The sequence below is a fragment of the Mesoplodon densirostris genome, chromosome 5 (assembly GCF_025265405.1).
Source record: "Mesoplodon densirostris isolate mMesDen1 chromosome 5, mMesDen1 primary haplotype, whole genome shotgun sequence".
Classification (NCBI taxonomy): Eukaryota; Metazoa; Chordata; class Mammalia; order Artiodactyla; family Ziphiidae; genus Mesoplodon; species Mesoplodon densirostris.
The window spans coordinates 10,344,643-10,368,415 of record NC_082665.1 but is presented as its reverse complement, the minus strand read 5'-3'; the positions used below and the strand labels follow the sequence as shown (position 1 = coordinate 10,368,415).

The window sequence follows — 23,773 nt, the reverse complement described above, 5'->3', positions numbered from 1 at the left end:
AATAAAACTTGACATTCCAGCAGTGCTTTCTCATCACTTCCTATCAGCTGACTTCTGTCTTCTGAATTTAATCATAGTGTGCATTAACCAAAGCAACCTGGATGCATTTTTCTAGGAGTACCTAATTTTCTCTCCCTTGCCCTAGTTTTTCAGTAGAAAAATTATTAAAAATTGAGTTAACAGGCTTGGCTTCCTCTAGAAAGTAATCCGAGTGTATCAGTTCTTTCTGGTTTGTCTTCAGCAGACTGGAATCATGGATGCTTTTAGTTTCTGCTCTTAGTTATGGGGTATATGACTGACTGCCCTGCTTTCAAGCTCCCTGCTCATGGACTGTTAGGTTCTGTGGACGGCTTGAACCAGCAAGAGGGGGCTGAGGTGGGACCAGGGTTCAAACTAGGCGTAGGAGTAAAAACACTTTGCAGAGGGTCAACTCATTACATCTTTTTATTTCCTTAGCCCATAAGTAAATGGGAATTGACCACAGTGCACTTGTTCCTAAGGGTTCTCTGGAGCAGTGTTTCTCAAGCAGGGTGATTGTAGCCCTTGGGAGACATTGGGCCATGTGTGCAGACAGGTTTGGTTGTCACATCTTGGAGAGGTGGTGCTACTGGCACCGAGTAGGTGCAGGTCTGGGTCACGGCTACACATCCTGCGATCTACAGGCCCCTTCAACGAAGAATGAGCCCATCCCCCATGTCAACATTGGTGAGGTTAATTCAAGGCAAATTCTTAGCCTGCATGATGCCTTCCTTAAAACACCAGAGCTGACAGATCTCAGGCACCTGCTTCCTAGTTTTACAGGGAATAGAAGATCAGGGTGCAAGGGCGCACAGAACCCCAGTGGAGACCCCGAGTCAGCCCGAGGCTCCTTCTGTCACACTCCATGACTCGCCCCATATATCAGCCATTCACCGCCAGCAGCACGGAGGCATTAGAGGCCACGTGCGGTCACATGAATGACAGGATTAGGGTTGACTTTTGGGATTTGGGTTGCCGTAGTGTGTAAAGAGGAAAACAGGAAAATCAAGCAGAACGGTGTCTAATGAAAAAGAGGCAAATCAGGTGGAAAGGAAAAGCGCTTTACAATCGATAGAATCAACTCGAAGTGTTCCGTGTGTCAGGCAGCCCTCTGGTGCTCCTAACTCAGGCCTCACGACAGTCTATAAGGTGGCATCATCGTCATTGTCACTCTGTACAGATGAGAAAAGCGAGGCCCAGAGTGGGGAGGCAGTCTGCCCATAGGATGGGAGTTGGGTAAGGCAGAGAGAATACACGCTTCCCATGGGCTCAGCCTCCTACAAGCTGTATGGCCTGGGTGGCTTTTAGTTTATTTTACTTATTTTATTTTTAAACATTTTAATCTATTTTTATTCAAAATTGTATTATTTTTATTTTATTTTATGAGTTTTATTTATTTTTTTACTTAATTTTTATTTTATATTAGAGTATAGTTGACTTACAATATTGTGTTAATTTCAGGTGTACAGCAAAGTGATTCAGTTACACATATATATCCTTTCTTTTTTTTTCAGATTCTTTTCACATATAGGTTATTACAGAATATTTTGTATTCCTTTTTTTTTTTAATCAACTGGGGATTAAGAGCTGTATTTATCTCACAAGGGTTTTTGATTAAAAGGGATGATGGAGGGGATGTGCCTGACATATTGTAAGCACTTGGAGAATGTTAATTGTACTTGTCATTATTGATAAGCAGCAATGTAACTTAATTATCTAATGTGAAGACCAGAATCTTTCCCAGCAAGAGCGTGAAGGAGGCAGGATGTAACTGGGGGAGGGGGCTCCCTCTCTATCTCCCTTGGTGTGGACTTTTCCAGAACCCATGGCTGGGCCCAGGCTGCAAGGGCTGTCCAGGCTCACGTGAGGCCACAGGGTCGAGGTCCCTCTCTGTTTTTCTACTCCTTCAGGCTGTGTGATCTTTACAGAAAATCAGACTAGCGAGAGGAGGCTGTTTAGAAACAACTCCAACTACTTCTGTGTAAATGACCTGTTGGATTCTAAACTAACTTGTCCCTGTTGGGGGTGAAATGTGTCCCACAAAATGGTGGGAGGCCACTGTGGGCAGGTCAGCTTGGACCTGAGGGCAGGACTCCCCAGAAGGAACCAAAGCCTGAGTAAAGGTCAAGTGGATCTCGCAGAGCAAAGATGGAAGAGGGAAGGAGGGAAGTGGGGCTGGGACAGACCAGGCCCTGGGGTGTATGCAGAGGGTGCTAAATAAGCACGGCAAGGGTGTTTTCTGAGTCACAAGAATCCTCCAACTATAACATTCAGTTTATGCCACGGAGTTTTTGTTTCCCTGAGTACTTTGTACAAGGAAAGCAAGTCTCACACAAGGTCGCCTTTCCAAAGGAGCTTTCTTAGTTTATTATTAGTTTTATCGCAAAGAATAATTAGCACCAGCGCCTTTTAATTTGTTCCCATTGAGACGTTTGCATAACGACAGTTAGAGGCTGGTAGGTCTCCCTCTTTCTAGGCGAGCAGGGGACTCTCGCGGGGCTGGCTGGGACCTGGCTTTGTTGGGGGGGGGGCATGTAATTAATTATTCCGTCCTTTGCCACGTGGAGCCCAAGGAGAAAGGGAAGGAACTTTCTGAGACTCTGTGGTCACTCGCTGGAGAATAACCAGATGAGAAATGCCTTTTGTACAAATAAGGTTAGAGAGAAAAAAAGAAAACCTCAAACCCAGCTACTTGAGAAAAGGATTTGTAATGATGTCAGAGGGCTGGTGACGTGGACTTTTGAAATTGCAGATGTTTCTGCAGAAGGATGGAGAGATGATTCCCAAAGTCTCATCACTGAGTGGGTCTCTGGCTTTACAACTGAGGACTTTGTGATGTGGAGAGTTCTGTTGACAGGAGGGCGTGAGGCCACTTTTACTATCAACTGCTTCCAGGTGGAATTTTTATCCCAACCATGGGAATAACAGGATGTGGGTGTTTGCTGGGAACCTTGCTGAAAACCCTGGCTGGGATCAAGGTCCTGACAGGCTGGCTCCCAGGGGCTCCCCGGCGTCCTGAAGGATGGACTCCCGTATGAGGCCCATGATTTTGGTGGGGGAGGGATCATTCCATGGGTTCTTCTGTACGTGGGTCCCAGGACATGGACGAGGATGGGGCAAGAGAGGCATCTCGGGCACAAAATGTCTCTCCAAGTCATGTGAGAGCAGGGTCAGCCTTACATGACCCTGAAAGTGAGCGCCTCCTGAAGGTTTTTTGGGGAAGTGCCTCGCTGAATCAAACTAGTCTTACCCCAGATGGACTACCAGACTGATAAACTGGCAACTAGCTGGTAGGAAGATAGACTTGGTCATGGTCTCCCTCCACCCTCTCCCCCAGCCAGCATCTCACCATCATCTTGGGAACAGGTGATTCCAATGTACACTTCTTTGAGCACTGCTGGCTTAGAGAAGCATCCCTTGTGGACAACCCTGGAACTACTAGGATGTCTCCCTTGGGGGGCTGCTCTGATGGGGAGGGGCCATGAGGATGAAACCAGTGGTCAGGGGAGACATTGACACCAACGTTGGGGACCTAAAGCCACCGAATGCCTCCAGAATCATGCAAACAGTCCAGGACGGTGAACTTGACAGTGGACAGTGGCCTCAGCTTGAGGCCACCTGAGGTTCAGCCCCCCGCCCCCATAGTGTCACTTGCTGTCCAGGGCCCTTGGCCAGTCTCTAACTCCACAAAGCTCAGCTTTCTTTTGTGTCAAACTGACAGAATGGTAACATCCACCCTCCTCCCTGCAGGCAGACCCTGGGCTCTGCAGAGCAAACCCCTCATTTACCAGCAGCTTAACCTCAGGCAGGTTACCTAACCTCTTCATGCCATGCTCCCCTGAATAAAATAGGATTAGTAATGAGCGTACCTACTCACAGGTTTGTGTGAAGGATTTAACGAGGTAACACAAGGAAAAGCTTGGTGCGGTGGCACATAGCATATGCTCAATAAACACTACCTGTTGCTATGGTCCTCTTTAACATTTGTAAGCTCAGCGTCTGCCAAGGAGCACTAAGACCGTTTGTGCACTGCTGCATGGTGAGAGGAAGAGACCCAGGTCTTCATCCTGCTACATGCTGGTTCCTGGCACAGCTACAGGGCCGTGTTCTGGGCTTAGCACAGGTTCCTTTCCTGCCCCACCTCCATTCTGTACACCTTCAGTGGCATTTTCCAGAGTTACCTTTACTTACTGACTTCTTCTCTGTGTCCATTGCTTCGTATATATTATCTCAAACCCTTTTGACAACCATACAAAGTAGGGATCATTGCACCCACTTCACAGGTGAGAAACTCAGGCTCTGCAAGATTGGGGAAGCAAGTCAAGTTCACACAGGCGGTCAGTGCTGGTGAGGGTGTAGAAACGAACCTCCCGGCCCCAAAGCGCTGGGCTCCCTTCTCCCCGACCCACTCGGTGGTCAAGCCTGTCCTTCTCGTGGTCTCCCTGTCAATGACAGCTCATAGAGCAGGGCTGGGGCTCAAGAACACACGGTCCCTTCTGGAGTGGAGTTGATACTTCAACACCTATGGGCGGATGGGGGAGGGATGGAGTGGGAGGTTAAGGTTATATAAACGCTATTATATATGGAAGGGATAAACAACAAGGTCCTACTGTATAGCACAGGGAACTATATTTAGTATCCTATGATAAACCATAATGGAAAAGAATATAAAAAAGAATGTATGTGTATATATATGTATATATATATATATATATATATATATATATATATAAAACGGAATCACTTTGCTGTACAGCAGAAATTAACACAACATTGTAAATCAACTATACTTCAATAAAAAACCAAACCAAACGAAAAAAGAACAAAACACATTGATTGGAACTTCAGCTGAAAGACTCAAGACTGCTGGTACAAGTTGAGTCTCAGCGAGCAAGACACGAAAAGTATAGGTATCTGGGGACCTCCTGATTCAAACTGAGTTATTCATGGGGGGTGGAAGGAAAAAACATCACAACTTGCCTTTTTAGTTTTTATCTTATTTTAATTTCTATTTTGGGGATGTGTTGTATACTGCGCATACTATAATTATATGAGTACAGTAGCGCAGGCATGTAATTTCTAAATAAATAAATGTGCATAGGTTTGGGGGCGTGCTAAATAGGTTTTACTTATATTTGGCATGATCAGAAGAGTTTGGAAATGACTGTCTTGCTGCTCAGCTGTTCCTGGTCCACTTGGAAGCCGCTTCACTGAGTTGAGTACGTCAGGGGAAGAGATGCCAATGGAATCTCTAAGGCATGAGAATTGAACACCAGCTTGTGTGTGTGTGACAGAGACAGAGAGACAGAGAGAGGGCTTTATTTCTCTTGAGGGAGGCCACTTCTGAGTGTAAGAGCTTTGAATCCAGAGTGCTGTGAAGATAGATATCCCTAATGGGAATTGTAGCTGGGTTCAAATTTGGTCGGAAGACAGCAATCACACACATCTCAGGGGTTCCTTTGAGAGCTGGTCTCTGCACCCTCTGTGTGAACATGCTTGCTTGCTCTTCTGCTGGTCGTTCAGATTTCACGAGAGATTCTCATCAAAACCAACCTGGTTAACTGTACACTTGCCTAAGGGGGACGGTGGGCACATGGTGGGTGCTTTGTTAAGGCAGTGCTGGGTTTCTGGGTAAGAGAGGACACCCAAACCACAGGGCAGGAAAGAGTGTCCAGCCTGCACTAGTGAGGCTGTTCCATTCCTGACACGTACCTACAGCAGTTCTTCTGGGCTGTGGGCTCCACATAAATTGTCTACTTGATGTTTCCACACAGAGAAAGGGACTTGGCCTGTCAAGAGCTGTGGTGTCTGACTAAGGCAAAGGAATGGAGCATGATTAAGAGAGGAGTCTGCTGATTATTTAGACCCCCAAGTTGAATCAGTCTGCCAAGTCCAGTGTCTGCAAAACTCTAGGGCCAGGAGGAGAGCTGACCCATTTTCTGGCTCTGTCTCAGGTACTGACCAGTGGTGGGACCTCGGACAAGGAAATATCTGTGGTGCCCTAAGGCAGAGAGATGTCTAAGATGATTCCAGCCACATATATATAACTATATATATATATATATAGTAATATATATTACTATATATATAGTTATATATAGTTATATAGTTTCAGATGCCAACTGAAACTATATAGAGTTATATATAGAAAACACACACACATAACTTAGAAAGTATCACACGGGACAGTGCCTCATAGTTTTTATGCCTTGTAGTTCATTTGTTATTTAAACAGATTCATCCACCTCTAGGATACAATTATTTCTTTGTTTTGAACACAATCTAGAGGGAAGCATGTAGGAGGTGTAGCTTTTGTTTTTTTAACATGAAGTAATGATGTGGGATGATTGACAGTTGAACAGAATTTCCATTGTTGGCATTTGTACTTCTTTATACGACCCCACCCGCTTCGCAGTCCTAATATTTGTTTAAGGTTGTTCAGTGATTGTTCCTCTCCTCTTGGACTTTGAGAGTCATAGCCATTCTGATTTTTATGAATGGCGGAGTCGATGATAATTAAACAGTAGTGTGAGTTTCTGTTCATACCCATCAATGCCTAGATCATTTCGTTTTTGCCCAGTGGTTGCATGCTGCTCAGGCTGGATTGCAAAGGGCAGAGACAAGAGAGAAAACTCATAAAAGATGTGGCTATTCTTTCCCTTCCCCCTAATTCCTCCAGACCCTTGCATGTATGTATATTTATATGCAGTTTCAGGGTTTACAAACTGTACACTTTCAAAGTGGGTTAATGTCAAGTTCAGCTGTGACTGTTAGCAAGGTGGAGAGGGCTGCACAGATGCAGCCTGCAGATGGTGTGGAATGAGGGGCCTCATGCACGTAGTTCAAAGTGCAAACAGAAGCTGTGTAATAAAGCAGCAAACTGTGGTTGGCATTGAAACTGCTCCTGGAAAAATGGCGCCCTAACTCATGTATTTTAGTCTATATTCTCTTTTGCACATTTTGAAGCTGTAATAAGAAATAAACATCAAAGCCTATACATGTCAAGATTTTTTGTATATAGAAAATGGAAATTATTCCTCCCCTGAGCAATAAGAGGTTTTCTGATGACCTCCCTTAAAGACTTTCTGCTTAGCCTCCCTTAAAAAACTCACCCACAACAGCCTGTGACCACCAAACAGCGTGCTCAGGGTTCTGACTTTATTTTTACTGAATTATAGTTGATTTACAATGTTGTGTTAGTTTCAGGTGTACAGCAAAGTGATACCGTTTTGCATGTATATCTATATAGGTATTCTTTTCCAGATTATTCTCCATTACAGGTTATTACAAGATATTGAATATAGTTCCCTGTGCTATGCAATAGGTCCTTGTTGTTTATCTATTTTATATACAGTAGTGTGTATCTGTTAATCCCAGGGTTCTGACTTTTGTTTGCTATTTTTTAACATATCCCTATTTAGCAACCTGACTACTGCAATATTTTCTAGATCGGTCTTTAGGATCTACTACTAATGAAAAAATCTGAATTCCTACACATTTTCAGAAAAACTTAAGTGCTGATCAGGACCAACATAGCTCTCAAGAAGAGGAGACAGAGGCTTGCTTTGATGTCCCAGGATATATTTGATTTATTGCTCATATCTTGTAATTTTGTTCCCTATCAGAGATCAGAGAAGGTTTATTTTAGGAGTCCTAGCTAGTCTTCACAGAGGACATCCAAAAGACCAGGAGTAAAAGCCAGATGGTTGGCAGGGAAGGTAAGTAGGAGTTTTGCAAAATGTTGGAGTCACATATTTCTCCCAATGGACATGGTTTCAAGACTTAAGTTGAGTCGTTAACTTTGCATCAGTTTAGCACAGGCTGCAAGTTTACACAAAAAAGCATCAGACTTGGAAATCAGCAGAGCCATTGAATAAGCCCAACTAGCCAATTGCGATTTCCATTTTGGGTGACATTTCACCTTGGGAGCCCCTAAAAATGTCTGGGGGAGCCCATTGTTTAAAAAGAATTCCATCTGAAAATAGACACAGAAGGACCACGGGCTGGTAGGGCAGTGTTGTCCACGAAAGCAATGATCCTCAATGAATACTCATCTTGCAGCAAAGCAAAATGAAAGCTTGACACAATTTCTTAGTTCAGGGAAAAACTGAATAAAGGCTTTTTTTTTTTTTTTTTTAATGGCATTGACTTGTAGGGAGGTAGATTTGTATCCAGACTCAGGAAGTAGACAGGCCAGTAATTACGAAGCAAAAATAATCTGTAACTTGTGGAAATATAAGGTATGAATGTGTTAATACCCAGATAGAGGGGTATTATCTGGTTGTCGTATTTCAACCAAAGGTAAAAACATCTTTAGGTAAATTTAAGGAGGGCGACTTAAAAGAAAATTTCCCTCAAGAAATTCTGTAGGAAAGAATTCTCTTAAAAAAAGATGTAGGGCTTCCCTGGTGGCACAGTGGTTGAGAGTCCGCCTGCTGATGCAGGGGACACGGGTTCGTGCCCCGGTCTGGGAGGATCCCATGTGCTGCAGAGTGGCTGGGCCCGTGAGCCATGGCCTCTGAGCCTGCGCGTCCGGAGCCTGTGCTCCGCAACGGGAGAGGCCACAACAGTGAGAGGCCTGCGTACCGCAAAAAAAAAAAAATAAAAATACGTAGCGTGTGGGCTGTGGGGTTTTGAGAATTCAAAAGAGTGAGGAAGAGAAAAAAGGAAACTATTTCCAGTTACTAATAGATACATCAATCCAGGGGCCAGGTGTGGTGGTTCATATACAAGCCACACTCCCGTCCATACAAGGCTGTCTGTTTTTCTTTCCTAACACTGTGGGAGTCAAGTGTGCTTCTGGGTTTTGACCCTGAAAATAGGTGTAACCCTGGCTTCCCTTTAACCAGCTCCCTGCTCCGCCCCCTCCCATCTCCTGCCTGTTTTGCTTTCAGTAAGTCAAGAATAAAAGGGGCCAGGGGAGGGATAAATTAGGAGCTTGGAATGAACAGATTCACAGTACTATATATAAAACGGATAAACAACAAGGACCTACTGTATAGCACAGGGAACTATATTCAATACCTTGTAATAAACTATAATGAAAAAGAATCTGAAAAAGGATATATATATTCTCTATATATCCTATATATATATGTATATATATAGTATGTATGTATATAACTGAGTCACTTTGTTGTATACCTGAAACTAACACAACATTGTAAATCAATTACACTTCCAAAAAAAAAAAAAAGACCTTGAAGGTGCCTTCATTTTCTTCCATAAAGAAAAAAAAGAAAAAGAAAAAGAAAAAAGAAAGAAAGAAAAATAAGGATAAATATCACCCTCTCCCACACCCCCAGCATCCACCTGCAACTTCTAAGAAGGACTGAAGGAAGAACTTCGAGTTTCTCTACATGTATTTTCAAAGCACTATCCACATGGAAAATATAGGAGGTGAGATGTCACCTGGAAGAAACAGGATATCTGCCTGGGAGCAGTCTGACAAGCAACAAGTCCACTGTCCTAGGCTCCTTCCCGCTAGAGACCCTGTGACATTGTTCTGGCCTATGAGATACATAAGGGGACATTGGCAGAGAGGGGCTTCCTTCCCTGAGTAAAAAGATGGAGCTTTGCAAGGAGAAGGGTTTGAAGCCCCTCATCTCCTTCCTGCCTGGACAGGTCTGAGACGCAGGCATCTCACGGTGGAACCAGAGCACAGGAGCATCCCGCCGTATCAGCCCTGGACCACTAACTCCCTATCCATGCCTGGCTGCTTGAGCCACCGTAGCCAAGTTTCCCATAATGTGCAGCCAAACACAGTTCTCACTGGTAAATCCTAGCAAGAGCTTTACGCCCTTTATGTCACTGTTAGAAAATGCAGCACTTCAGTCGGCTTTTGGATGCGTGGTTTACTTTTCCACCTGAGTCCCTTCCTTCCCTTCTCTGGCATTGTTCAGTGGTATCTGGAGGGTAGAGGGGAGGAGGATAGGGGAGAGAGATCAGGGAGCGAGAGACTCAGGAAGCTAAGAGAGGATGAGGGGATGTCTCTCCGACGAAAAGGGAAGTCTGTGTGATCCAGGGGAGTGTCCATCTTACTTGTCCAGTAGGTCAAAGGTTACGTGAGGCTTTAAACTCCATTTCATGTTCAAGAATCACCCACAGTTCTCTGAACGCACCCCCTGATTATGTTCACAGCCTGCAAAGCTCTTAAAAGAAATGCTCCCTTTCTACCACTCTGGGGCATCATCTTATGGGGGCGGGGGTGAAAGCAGGCCAAGAAAGACACATCACTTAGGGCTTATTTTACTCAGCAAGGAGGCTGAGGCAGGGTATTGGCGGCCCCAAGGAGAAGGGACGGGAGCTTAAGGAACAAGAGTTTTTCAGAAAAAAGTGTTTTGCAAATTTTAAGGTCTGTTTCAGGCACCAGAGCAGCTTCTGGAGAGTTCGCTGAAGAATGGGGGTTGGAAAAAGCAATTGTTTTTTGAGAGAATATGGGACAATGCTTGCCACATGTGAAATGGTAGGATCACTGTTTCCCACCAGAAAATAAAATAATTAAAAAAAATAGTCTCTTCATGTTGTTCAACTAAGAACATTTGTGACGCATTTTATGGTACCTCTTTCTGACACGTTCAAAGATTTCCAACAGGAACTCTGTCATTCGGAGGCAGGCTTGTCTAGAACATTATTAGCCCCTTTTGCAGAACTCAGACGAGACACAGAGATGTCTAATGACTCATCTAGGTCACTAGGAAGCTACCTGAGAAACTGAAAACTCGCTTGAGTTTCCTGTGCAGCCTCCACTCCTGCCCCCAACAGGACAAGCACCCGAGGTGCCTTCACTGCTGGGCTTTGACAAATGCATGGTCAGAAATGTCACCAGAAGCGTGGAGCCAGGAACCTGCAGAGGGTCACCGGGTGAAGTGGCTTTTTCATTAAGAAGGGCCTTCAGGAGAATAAAGCGACACCAGGACCTCAAGGAGGAGAAACTTCTGTCAAGGTTCCAGTACAACACGCCCCAATTAGCCTTGATATTGAAAAGCTAAGCCCGTGGAGTGATGTAAAGAGTCCTTGCTGTTCCTCTCTCCTCTTTTTGGTTACTTACAAGTAAAACAAGGGTAACATGGTGTTGAAGACGTGGACCTCCCACACCCCACTGTGGTCCTGCCACTCCACCTGCCCTGGGTGGACCCTCACCTACACCCCCCTTCCCTCCCTTCTTGGTTCCAACCGTCCACACCATCTCCTCCCCAACCCCTGGGACTCTACGTCCCCAGGGAGCCTCTCCCAGGGTCCCCCCACGGCCTCGTGGCCTCTCCTTTCTGAGAGCAGACAGCTTTGACTGAGCGTCATCTTAGGAAACCGAACATCAGTAGCCACGGCTGACATTAACTGCCCGTTATTTTTACGACTGTGCTGAGCGCTTCACACCGGTTGTTTAGTTCGGTCCACGCAGGTACTTTAACGATAGGTCCTCCTACCATCCTCGCTTTAGACACGAGGAAACCAAAGCTCAAGAGAGAAGCTGCTATTTGGGAAAAGCCAGAAAAATGGAAAAGCTAGAAAAGGGCATCACTGTACTAAGTCTGTGCCTGTCCCTCATTCAGCCCCAGCGCCTTCTCTTTCTGGTCCTGGCTGCTTTTACAAACTCCTGGGCCCTGTCCTCTAGACGGACACCCGCAAGCGTTTCCCTATTAGATGCTGCACGTGCAGTGGCCCTGGAGCCTCCCTCGGCCACAGCATCACTTTCTTTCTCAGTAAAGGGGCAGATCTTTTCCGAGGACACATTTCAGATCTATTTCAAGAGAAGAGAGCAATCTCCCGGCTATGAATTTGCTTCCAAAAGCTCTTCAAGTCGTCTTGCTGGTTAGATTCTGGCTCAGTTGCTTCTTCTGAAGTTGCTTCTGGCCCTGGTGGCTCACCGTGCCTGCCCTTGGAGTGTGGGCAGGTGTGGGGCCTCCTGTGGCCTGTCCCCCACCCCCAAGGGGGGAGTGTGTCTTGGGAGGGTTTGGAATTACAGGGACGATCCCTGGGGAAGCGGTAAAGCCAAGGAGGTGGTGTCTTTCTGGGGACTGATTTTTGCTCTTTTAAAGCTTCAGCATTTCAAAATTGCCTTGTCATTTTTCAAAGGTTTCTTAGCATGCAAAGGAACTAAATGGCAAAGGCTATGATTGTGAGTTTAGATAGATTTTAACACCTTTTTTTTCCCCCTCAGTTTCAAAATGTGTGGGCAGTTTCAGAATGCAAAGCTGCATCTCATATGGGGGAGCTGGGGTCTGATTCTTCCACATCCAGGAGGGCACTTAGGAAAAGTACAGGTTCCCGGTGGGTCAGAGGGAATCAGATTTGCTAACACACACTGTTAGGGATTGAACTGTGGCCTCCCCACGTTCATACTTGAAGTTCTAACTCCTAGTACTTCAGAAAGTGACTGTATTTGGAGATTGGGCTTTCACAGAGAAAATTAAGATTAAACAAGGTCCTTCGGGTGTGCTCTAATGCAATATGACTAGTGTCCTTGTAAGAAGAGGAAATGATCACATAGGTAAATACAAAGGAAGACCATCTGAGGACACGGAGAAGATGGCCTTCTACAAGCCAAAGAAAGAAGCCTCAGAAGAAACCCACCTCCTGACACCTTGAAACCTTCCAAAAAAACAAAGCTACACCAGGATTCACCGTGAGATTTCTGACTTCCAGAATCATGAGACAATCCACTTCTGTGGTTGAAGCCCCTCAGTCCATGGTACTTTGTTACGGCAGCCCTAGCAAACGAATACAGTTTTCACATGGTGTCTGATACCCAGTTAAAGCGACGGCTTTCTGTGATCTTAAAACTTCAGCAGAGCCAGAAGTGCCTTCATAAATATTCTCTGAAAAAAGAGGCAAACCGAGGCTCACAGAGAAGCACGCTTCACACATGCAGCTTTGGATCCTGCAATTCCTTTTGAGAGATGCCTCGAGAAGACAGCGGAGAGTCAGCCCCGCTGAGATTTTTACCTGTGGTTCTAGGAACTCGAAGGCATATTAGCATTCAGGCTTTGCATAGACCACTAAGCCACTTCTAAGAACAAGGCTACCTGAGGCGTTTTGCAAAAACATACGTGCCGATGCTCTTCCTCTCTAAGCCTACCGCAGCTCTGAGGGCCCACACGTGGTACCCCGCCAGGAGACCCAAGTTTGGGTCCTGCAGGGACTTCACGCCGTGAACCACGTGGGATCATGCCAGGGAATTTCAACCACACCTCATCTTCTTGCCTGAGCACCTTCAGTGAGAAGCTGGTGCAGTGGGACAGAAACAGAACGGCCTTCTCTGTGGTAGACCACACTTGTTTTGCATGCCAGGCCCTCAGACTCTCGCTTGCCTGTCACACAGAAGGGAACATTGGTTTGCTGGGCGCCACACTTCTTTTTCCCCTCCATTTCCACATGGGTATCTTGCTAAAAATGAGTTACGGGTTTCCTCCTGCGAGAATTGCATGCACTGATAAAGGACCATCCCAGGAACAAAACAAGATGTTTTCCCCGCTCGCTCGGAGCTGCAGCTGGGGAGGGCACACACGCTCTAAATTACAGGCAGTGAGAAATGACCACAGTGCTGGGAGCCGCTGATGGCCGGGGTGGGGAAACAGGGGTACCGACTCTGGGGAGAACACTTTGTTAGAGAAGGGGGCGATTCTTCTAGCATCACACTCTGAGGCACTGCCCACATAGCACCAAATGCCATGACATTCTGCCACCTTTCCAGCTCAGATGAGTGGTGTGGACAGCGAACGCAGACAACGTAAACCCTTGGCTTGACAAATCACCTAGATAAAGTGAGCTGTGAAAATGGCCAAGATTTCACTTTGATTCTCTGAAATTCAATCTCAATATTCTATCCTTGAGTTAGAGATTATGAGAGGCCCCGAGTTCCTTTGGAGAAGAAGGAGTGAAAAGACCTTTACCCACGAGCCCTTCTAGGTCTTGCTTGGGGTCCTGGGGTCCGCTCCATACTGCCCCCTTGAAAGCTAACTGCCACCGGTTCCTAACCTGGGGCAGGCTGGTGACTGTCCTGGGGACACAGCGGCTGTGGGGCTGCGTTAGAGGCTGAGCTCCCTGTCTTTCCCGGCATCTGAGCAGGTCAACTGGTCCCCTCACTATCTCTGCTGTCCGACCAGCAAGGACAGAAGACAGGCCAGCACTGCACACAGAAATCCAATCTATTACCCAGTGGAATGTTGAAAAATTTCCTGAATCTGCCTTCCTGAGTTGATAGAATAGGAAACAATCATCGTTTGGAGGGGGTATTGAAAGCAGAGTCGAGGCAGGAAGATCTTTTTTTTGCTGTTATTCTACAAATATTGCTTCCTTGCTTGTTAGCTGCCTAGAGGAAATGCAGCGAGAGTCGTCCACAGCTTCTCACTAGCGGCCGGCGTTTCGGCCCATCGCCGTGAGGATGTGTGACTCATACGCATCGCATGATTCAACTTCACTAAAATGTCCTCAGCTGCCAGTAAAGAAGCACTTGAAAACCCTTTAATTTGAAGCTTTGAATTGGTTAATGACTTGCTTTCTTCTCTGTCTGAAATCCTACTGTCCCCCAACACACACACACACACATCTTTGTCAAGTGTTTAAATTTTAGAGACCCGGAAACATAGAAGCTCTGTGACATCCACAATAGCGTTTGTTGTGACAAAGTGGCTGGCAGCCCTCTGCATTCTTCGGCTCACTTGGCTTGATGAATAAATAATGAGTCACAGATACTATTTGGGTGCGCGCGAGAGTTTGTAGCCAGAAAATTAATTATTTCCCCATCCCATCCATCCCACACTATCCCAGCTCTGCCAAACCATCAAGCCACACTCCGCAGGCACCGGTCAAAGTGCTTGCCCCGGCACACGGCAATGCCTCCGTGACATTTCCATGTTATTATTTGTGTTGGTTTAGGCGCGGCCCTATATTCCCAGCAAAGATACACCGAATACACATGCACACACACGTACTCATACACTCAGAGCTCAACCACAGCTCTGTGTATTTCAAGAGGCTGGTTGCAAAAATGCAGACAGGTATCCCACAGTAGCTGCTCCTATTAGGAAACGGGTAATCTAATGACTTCAGCTGCCACAAACGCTTGACTTAGGCAACTTTTTCATTGCTCTTGGCGAGAGAAACCTCTGTACTCCTTGCTTTCTTTCTCTCTCAAAAGAAGCCGGCTGCCTCTTTGCACTGAGGCTGCAAGGAATAACCCAGCATGGCCCCATCCTATGGCTTTCAACCTACACAAGTCTGCCCAGCTCCTGTTCTCTCTGCCTTTTGGAGACAACTGACTTGCTACCTGGTCCCTGCTGTTCCCGCCCGGGCTGTGAGCCTACCTCTGCCTCTGCCCTACGCTGGCACCGGCCCTCCTGGCTGGCAGTGCATGAGCCCACTAAAGCCCGGGACAGGCTGGCATGTGGGGCATACTGCATGCCGAGTGCAGGACAGCTCAGCCACAGTCATCCCAGGCAAGGGGCAACCGAAGAAAACCCAGAGAGCTTCCTGCAAACTTTCTAATCTCTAGGATTTTAATCAGGAGCAGCCCAACTTACTTGCACTTGACAAAGTTCTCACCCACCGACTGAACCCTTCAGCAGCTTAACTAAGTATTTATGAAAACATTTCTGAAGAGTGGCCATCTGATGAAGAAGTAATCCAATAGTCTTGAAATCATACGCCCGAGTCTGAAATCCTCCTATACCAAACAGACAGGGCACCGGCAGGGGCTTTCTCTGCACCAAGTTACAACAGGCTGCCTCTTCATTATCAGCAAAGCTGAGCAAAAGTAGATATGAAAAGCCCAGAGCGTACTCACCTCTCATGAAGCACTGTGGGTATGAAGGAAATGACTCAAATATGCTGTCTGAAGCCATCGCTTCCTCCTGCAAAGGTACCTCTTCTGAAGGCGGGGGATTCAATGATTTCTTTTACCTTAAGAACGAAAACCCAAGAAAGGTGACTGTTTTAACCTCACCCCCAACCATGGTTTCCTACAGCTCCTTTTCTCCCCCCTCGACGCCTCTGGGGCTCCCTGAGCCTTATGAAAAAAAATGTACCTTTGCGAAGACGAATATTCAAATTGGTAAAGATTAAAAAAAAAAAAAAAGCGGCGTCTTGGCTGTGGGTTGATGATGTTCAAAACTCTGCAAAACCCTGTGGTTTGCAGTCAGTGTGATTCGTCCTGCTTGCTGACCACTATGCCGGGCTCAGACTTCTGACACTGCCAGGCTACCCAACTTGTGGTTCTGTGGTTGTTTATGAGGCCCAAAGAAGTTTTCACACAACCCAAATTACAAATTTAACTGTTCCCCTTTCCACAGCCCATCTTAATTGGTTCTCGCCAATCATGTGACTTCAGTGATGTCAATTTTTTTTTTTTTTTTTTTACTTTCTGAGCAATGTCCTTCCTTCCCTCCACCTGCCCTCCCCCGGGCGGTGCAAGAAAATAGCCGAGTAGGCTTTGCAAGAGAGAGAGAGAGATTGAAGAAGAAAGTGACTCAGTCTCTTATTTTATCAATGGTCTTTGCTGATTTAGTACAACTTGGGTCCTGTTGTTGTTATTTGTGGTTTTGGGAACTCCTGATTATTTTGATAAGGATTTCATTGCTGCTTATTCAATAGGAATTCAACCCTAACATCAGGCTGCTGCTCAGACAGGATGTGGACCTCACCATTTAAGATGCTGGGCATTGGCTCAGGAGAATTCAGCCCTTGGTAAAGACGATCACGGCATAAGTGAAACTATAAAAGGAAAAAAAACCTAAAAGGAAATGTTTTGATGAGAGTCTGACCCCTAAGGGGGTCTAGCAACTTACTGGTATTTTAAAGCCTGTAAAAAGGAAAGCATTTTAATTTTGTGATCAAAAGACCATTTTAATAAAACCAAAAGTTTGTGGTTTACTTCCTGCTAACTGGACATCTTTTCAGTAAAGAGATAAAATTATAGTACTCTCTTACATACACATACACACATGTAACTTAGGAAGCTAAAGGAAAACAAAGAAAAGAGAGATTCTGTATTTTGGGTCAAAGCAGTGGCTATCTTGCAACTGTTTATTTTTTGTTCTTACCCATGAAAGATCACTGTATTGCCTTTTCAATTCAAATCAGTAGGCTAATTCATACCTCTAGGTAAAACTCAGACAAGGATGACTGTAACTGTACTTTGAAAGCATTAAGAAGACCTCACAAAAGATAGAGGAACCAGAGGCGGTGATCCTCCAGAGCAAGAGGCTGATGAAAGAATATTATATAGCTCATCCTCTACCTTAGGAAGAAGACATGCCTGCTTGGAAGTGCTAAAAATAGGTTAATTTTGCACATGGGCCAGCCAACCTGGGCACACATATTTATTTATTTTTCCTGCCCATTGGTTTTACCTGCTAACAAATCAAATATTGATCTGAAGTTCCAAAATAAGCATCTCCTTTCCCCATTAGTGACTTTATTTCTTTTGTTCTGCTCCATATACGTCATCCATGGCACTCTGTGTATAGTTTCAACGCACACGGTTAAGAGAAACTATGAGACGAGAGGTTTTAAAATGCCAACCCTGGGTTCCAAGCTGGTCTGTGATAGCCAGCAAAGGCACTCTGTAAAGTCTGTACTATCAGGACAGCTCCTCAGGTTTTCCCCTCATCTTTTCAATTTTGTCCCTACGCACCAGGGATAACACATTCAAAGGCCATGGCGCAGGGCTTTCAAAAGGAATAGACATGATTTTTACTAACTCCTGTTTTGACCTAAGCAGGAATTGAAACTCGAGAGACTGCTTTCTCTCAGACTTGTGTGAAGTTAGCTTGGCAAAGGTTGACACCTTATTAATATTTAAAAGAGTAATAATGTGTGTATTTCTTTTATGAAGTTTATGAAGATCTCAATGCCATGCGTGTTGCGTAGAACTCTCAATGAAAATCCTTTGTGAAGAAAATTAACAGTATGTTTCTGGGCTCCCTGATAAAGTCGTGGCTGGTTAAACCCCATATCAAGTTCTTTTCTCTCTGCTACACTGAATACTGCCTGGCAGGGTCCTAGGAGCTCAATGCTGTTAACATGCAGCTGTCACTTCAGAGTCGGCTGAGACTTAATAATGACTTAGAAATTCGAGTGGTGATGCAGCTAAATCCTTTGGATATCTCATTTTAGGAACTCCCCAGATGATTTTAGCCTTACGTGTCCAGATGCTTGAGGGGAGGGTTTGGATGTGTCAGTTAAATGCCCAAATTCTTGGCTTTTCTCTGTGGGTCTAGTTGGAGTCAAATACGTATCTTTCCCATGGGGTCTTCGTAGGACAGGTCAAGTTTAAAGATGACAGTAAGGCTGGGATTTGCTGTGGCCTCGAGGTTTGTTGTAATCATCTGGGCTGGGGTTTCCATGGGGCACCAGGGGGCAGAGTCTGAAGGCCTGCACGCCGGCCCTGAGCTGCCTTCCTCCGGGTTATCTGACATGACAACCCACAGCAGAACTTGACGGCTCGCTGAGGCCACCGTTGGAGTTTTTCTGGGCATCCTCCAAGTCATGACAATAATAAAGACTCATCCAGCTGGTGGTGAACTTGGCCTTCTCTCTTCCTTAGGAGCCCAAGACGAAAGGACACGTGTGTCATCAGTGAACCGCCTAGGGGGATACTCAACTGTATCTCAGCTAGAACCGTTTGGGATTCTTTAAGTTTGTGCACTGACCCACACCCTCTCTCCTACTTCCTTCAAGTGACTCAGACTCTGGGCTGCTGGCTTGGGAATTTTACCCAAGCGGCTACAGCAACTGTGGCTTTGCAAAGTAATTGGATGGCAGTTTTCATCCCCGCTCAGTTTGGCTACAGCTTCTATTAGGGAGGCAAATGTGCTCAGGTGTCATTTTTAATGGTTCTGTAAAAATACTAGCAAAGGTGGGAAGATGCATATTTGTGTAACCTTATAAATAATGTATAGGCTTCTGTGTGCAGTCCAATCCAATCCAAACATTCTGTTAGGCTTTTTCATTCCATGATTACTGTACACTCTCTCTGAACGTGTTTATTGTTAAGAAGATTCTCTGGCCATAAAATGGAGGCAAAGAAGATCCCCCTCAAACTATATATAGTCTAAAATCCCAGGAGGACAAGGCTTGTAAATAATCTCTCCGTAGCACACGTTTCCATTATTTTCTAAATCTTTCTGTTCCAACAGAGGTGCTATCCAGAAACTTCCATGCCATGCTGATAATGACCTCAGTGATAATTTTTAAACTGGGACATAGACGTCAGAGCTTCATGGAAGGAATATAATCTGCTCTTGGCAAATCCTGTATTTTAAAACAACTGGAGAGCTCTGCAGGCCCAAACGTTAAAGGTTTTCTCTCCTGGACCCTCATGGTGGTGTCACCAGTGGGGCACATCTGTCTTATGCACAAGCCCCTCTGGATAAAAGTACAATTCAAATGTAAGACTTTGTTTTATAGTCAGGCAAGGGTTTCAGTATTTATTTCTTAACCTTCCCTAGATGAAGATGTATTGCTCAACGGGGAAATAGGAAAATAGGATTTTTTTAAAAAAGGCATTGAAACCAACCCATCAGATGAAAGCCGTCTAATGGTATAAAAAGCTGTTTAATGACCATTGTTTCAAATATAAGACTTTAAGCTACTTGACTCCAAGAGTGGCCTGTGGACCAGCAGTACTAACATTACACAGGAATTTGTTAGGAATCAGAATCTTGGGCTCCCCCGCAGGTCGACTGAACCAGAATCCAGTAGTTTTATAAGATCTCCCAGGGCATTCCTACACACATTAACGTCTGAGAAACGTAGCTCAGAGAGAAGCCTTGAAAATGTAGGAATTTGGTAAAGAAAGAATGTGATAATTTTCTACATTCTTTGAGATCGCTTTTTTTCCTTGGAACTTTCTGAAAGGTCTGACTTTTCTACCTTGCTACCTTGGCATAATTTTGTAAGCCCTGGATATTTCTAGACAACAGACACCACCAAGAGGCATGGTTCATGGCCTCCAAGATTGAGATTTCTTGGATTGTCACTCTTGACTCAAGTGTTGGGTTCGGGTCACGTTTGCAGTCTGAGGCTTGACAGACACACAGTGTAGGAGGCTCCCGTGCCCTCCCACTGCCAGGGCGGCAACCACATGCATGTAAACAGAAGGCTTATTTTTCCTCCAGAGGCATGAGACTCTCAGTTTTCACCTAGCTTGCAGTTTGGAAGCACATTCATCCTGAGACTTCCTCCAGCACATCACACCATTGCAGGTGGTCTCCAACTCCATGATGGACTGTCCTCCTCATCACTGGTTGCCTGCCTCTGCTCTCCAGCCATGGCCTTGCCACTGTCACACCCACACTCTGGTCCAGAAGAAGGGACCCAGCCTTACCCTGCACCCGCTTGTAACAGCCAAACCTTCCAGAGTCCAGAGGCCCCATTTCCATAGGCACCCAGGAGTTTGGCTACTTCTTTCAGATGCATCTGGATCCTTTCAGGCCTGCCTTGGGCCAAGAATCTTGTTTGGAATAGTTTCTCCTTACAGCATTTTAGTTCTTCTGCTTCTGGTGCCATTTGAATTGAAACCAGGAGGGTAAAGCTGGAAAACTTCAACAAACCCTCCTTGAATGTTAGAATGTTCAGTATTCGAGGTTTGGTCAAAAGATGGAAAACATTTCTGGTTGGTACTGAACTTTCCAGGTCCTCCAACCTTGAGGTTAATTTTAGCATGAGATCCAGGCAGGGAAAGCTAAGGGAAATGAGGAAACTAAAATTTTTCTGAGTGAGAGAAGCCAGAATTCATATTGGTTAAATGGCGGAGTCAACAATACAGTTTGTGTGGCAAAGAGTGGGGCGTATCCCCAGTATGAGCAAAGCACCTGGCCTCAGGAACTTTTGACTTTTACTGTAATTGCTGCTCATTTTCCTGGTGGTAGGCAAATTAACAAACGTCCACATGGCTCTTTAGAAACTGAAGCATAATACTACCTTTTTCACTGGGGTGCCGTGAGGATCAGTAATTTTTGGACTATGCAAAGCGGGTTTGAATGGAATAAGGGAGATCTGTGGTTGATGTTTCAATATGGAAAAATGCAATATGTGAATTTTAATACTTGCATTTGCCAAGTGTCATAAAGACATGGCATTAGACCCCTAAATTAGAGGTCTGGGTAAGAATGAGTTGAAAATCTCCTCTGCGGAAAGAAATCCTTAGTGTTCATCACTTAATTATTGAATTAAATGTTCTTTTGGAATAATATCATTCAGCCTTACAGATGCAGGCTGCAAATTCTTACAGAACCTCAAAATGTCAAAATGAAAAAAATATCAACTCTATTGAGAAAACAGAATATCACACTTAAAATTTGTGGTGTGTATTTTAATTTCCTTCTCCTTAAATTCCCTTCCCCTCTTATGGCCAGTTCAGACACTGGCTGGGTTTCTGGAAGGAGGGCAGGAAGAAAAGTCTTGTTCATGTTCTGGTTCTGATTTCATCTTCTTCTCAAGTTTTTAGTTTACTCAAAGCAGAAAGAAGAAACCAAGGTATCACTTTATGCCACTCTGCTACATACAACTATCAGACCATGAATCCCTCAGCATCTGGGACTCCTGTGAATGGCCAGTCATGTAACATTACCACTGGGACCTGGGGTCTTAAGAGATACATATACATGTTCAGATCTTATTGAAGATATTGCTTCCCACATAGGACTTATATCTGAGATAATATTCCTTGCGGGATAAGGAAATTTCCAGGAGTGGAAAGCGTTAGTGGAACTAAAAACTTACTGAGGGGGCTTCCCTGGTGATGCAGTGGATGAGAGTCTGCCTGCCGATGCAGGGGACACGGGTTTGTGCCCAGGTCCGGGAAGATCCCACATGCCGCGGAGCGGTTGAGCCCGTGAGCCATGGCCACTGAGCCTGCATGTCCGGAGCCTGTGCTCTGCAATGGGAGGCCCGTGTACTGCAAAAAAAAAAAAAAAAAAAAAGGTTACTGAGAGGTAAAACAGAGGAGTGTTCATTTGGGTTTCCATCATCAGAGGGCAGTCAATGATCTTTGCTTGCAGGCCACATCAGAGCTTTAACGGCCTTCGATTGTTGCAGAGGTATTATCCTTAGTTTGTTTCCCTGTGCTTTTTCAGATTTTACCAATGCTTGTTTATAATTCTCTAATTTATATTGAAAATGGAGACACAAGACATTAGCTTTTGCCCGCAAGGTCTTCATGGTGTGAACTGAAACTCCAGAACTTACTGAAACTCAAAGTAGTTGTCCAATAGACATTAAGGGGTTTCAGAAAATCAATCTAATGAATGTTGAAAGGTCTGGAATTATACCCAAGTCATCTGAGGCTCTTAAAAAATTTTTGAGCTCCTTGAGAATATTGTTTCTTATATCTACATTACTGTCATTGTCAATGAAAAGACTTTCAGGAACTTGCACTTTACCAAATTTTGTGGGTGACCTTAAACCTTTTCCTGCTGTGCCTTGGTCTTTTAAATTCCCTTATATTTATTTATTTATTTTACAGTAGGTCCTTGTTGTTCATCTATTTTATTTTATTTTTTAATATTTTATTTGTTTATTCATTTATTTTTGGCTGTGTCGGGTCTTAGTTGTGGGACGCATGTCCTCTCCACCTAACCCATTGTGGCACATGGACTTCATTGTCCCTCGGCATGTGGGATCTTAGTTCCCTGACCAGGGATCGAACCCACATTCCCAGTATTGGAAGGCAAATTCTTAACCACTTGACCACCAGGGAAGTCCCTGGTTATCTATTTTAAATATAGCAGTGTGTACATGTCAATCCCAAACTCCCAATCTATCCCTCCCCCTACCCTTCCCCCCCGGTAACCATAATTCTTGTCTTTGTTAAATGGGAACCCATTATTGTCCTTCTGACTGGTCCTTTTAAAATCACAACATTTCCATGATGTGATGGGCCTCCTTTCTCGTGACCCCCTATCTTGTCTATGGCCATAGCCAAGTATGTATGTATTTAGCTTTATCCTCACCCAAAAACTCAGGCCTCCCCATCTATGTGAGTTTTTTCCATCTCTATGAATTTACATCTGGACCCTCCCTCTGCTCCCCTCAGGCTCCCAATTTTTATGCTTCTCTACATCCAGTGAGCAGTGCACCTCCCAAGGATGTTCTATATCATGGCAGTGTTGTTTGCCTTTAACTCTTATCACAACATGAATTCGCTTGTCTTCATCTTTGGCAGAATTATCCAATTGACCCTTTATCCCTTCATTCTTTGCCTCTTCCAATCTTTTCCCTGGGCTTTACCAAATATCAGGAACACCTCGCTTGAAACGACAACCCTTGTTGTTTCACTGAGTATTTCCGAACCTCCGGCGAGGCGGACTTGGTCCTGCTCAGAAGAAGGTTTACAATCGTATGAACCATTTACATGAGAAACAAAATGAATAGCAAATACCAAAATGACAGGTATGGCCAGGGCTTGGACTGGGGAGAGGTGAGTGAGGCTCCCAGGATGCAATATTTAACCCTAAACTTGCAGAATCCTAGAAGTGAGTGCTTCCTTAAATTTTGCACCCTAGGTGCCTCACTTGTCTCACCCTAGTCCAGTCCCTGGGTCTGGCTCACAAAACTGAACATAGACCACTGGCTGGGCAGAGGGTGGTGTCTAAGTCAGGAAGAAACTGTGTGGCTGAAAAGCCTGTAGCCTCGGAATAGTGGAGTCTTGAGCTGGACCTTGGCAGATATGGGTTTCATTTTGCTTCACCAGACACGTACATTTTTTTTTTTTTTTTTGGTACACAGGCCTCTCACTGTTGTGGCATCTCTCATT

The 23,773-nt window shown here is 45.0% G+C and overlaps 1 protein-coding gene across 3 annotated transcripts in view; it reads right to left on the bottom strand.

The window, feature by feature from the left end:
- The window catches only part of RUNX1 (RUNX family transcription factor 1), a 244,883-nt gene extending 228,634 nt beyond the window's left edge, over positions 1 to 16,249 (bottom strand). Inside the window, exons 1-2 of one of the 3 annotated variants that reach the window (XM_060098514.1) lie at positions 16,044 to 16,249; positions 15,803 to 15,918 (exon numbers count right to left, since the gene is read on the bottom strand). In XM_060098514.1, the coding sequence (XP_059954497.1) occupies positions 15,803 to 15,860 (58 nt within the window). In that variant the 5' untranslated portion in view covers positions 15,861 to 15,918; positions 16,044 to 16,249. The remainder of the gene's footprint in view (positions 1 to 15,802; positions 15,919 to 16,043) is intronic. The other 2 variants (XM_060098511.1, XM_060098512.1) reach the window with 2 other exon arrangements.
- Positions 16,250 to 23,773: the final 7,524 nt, after the last annotated feature.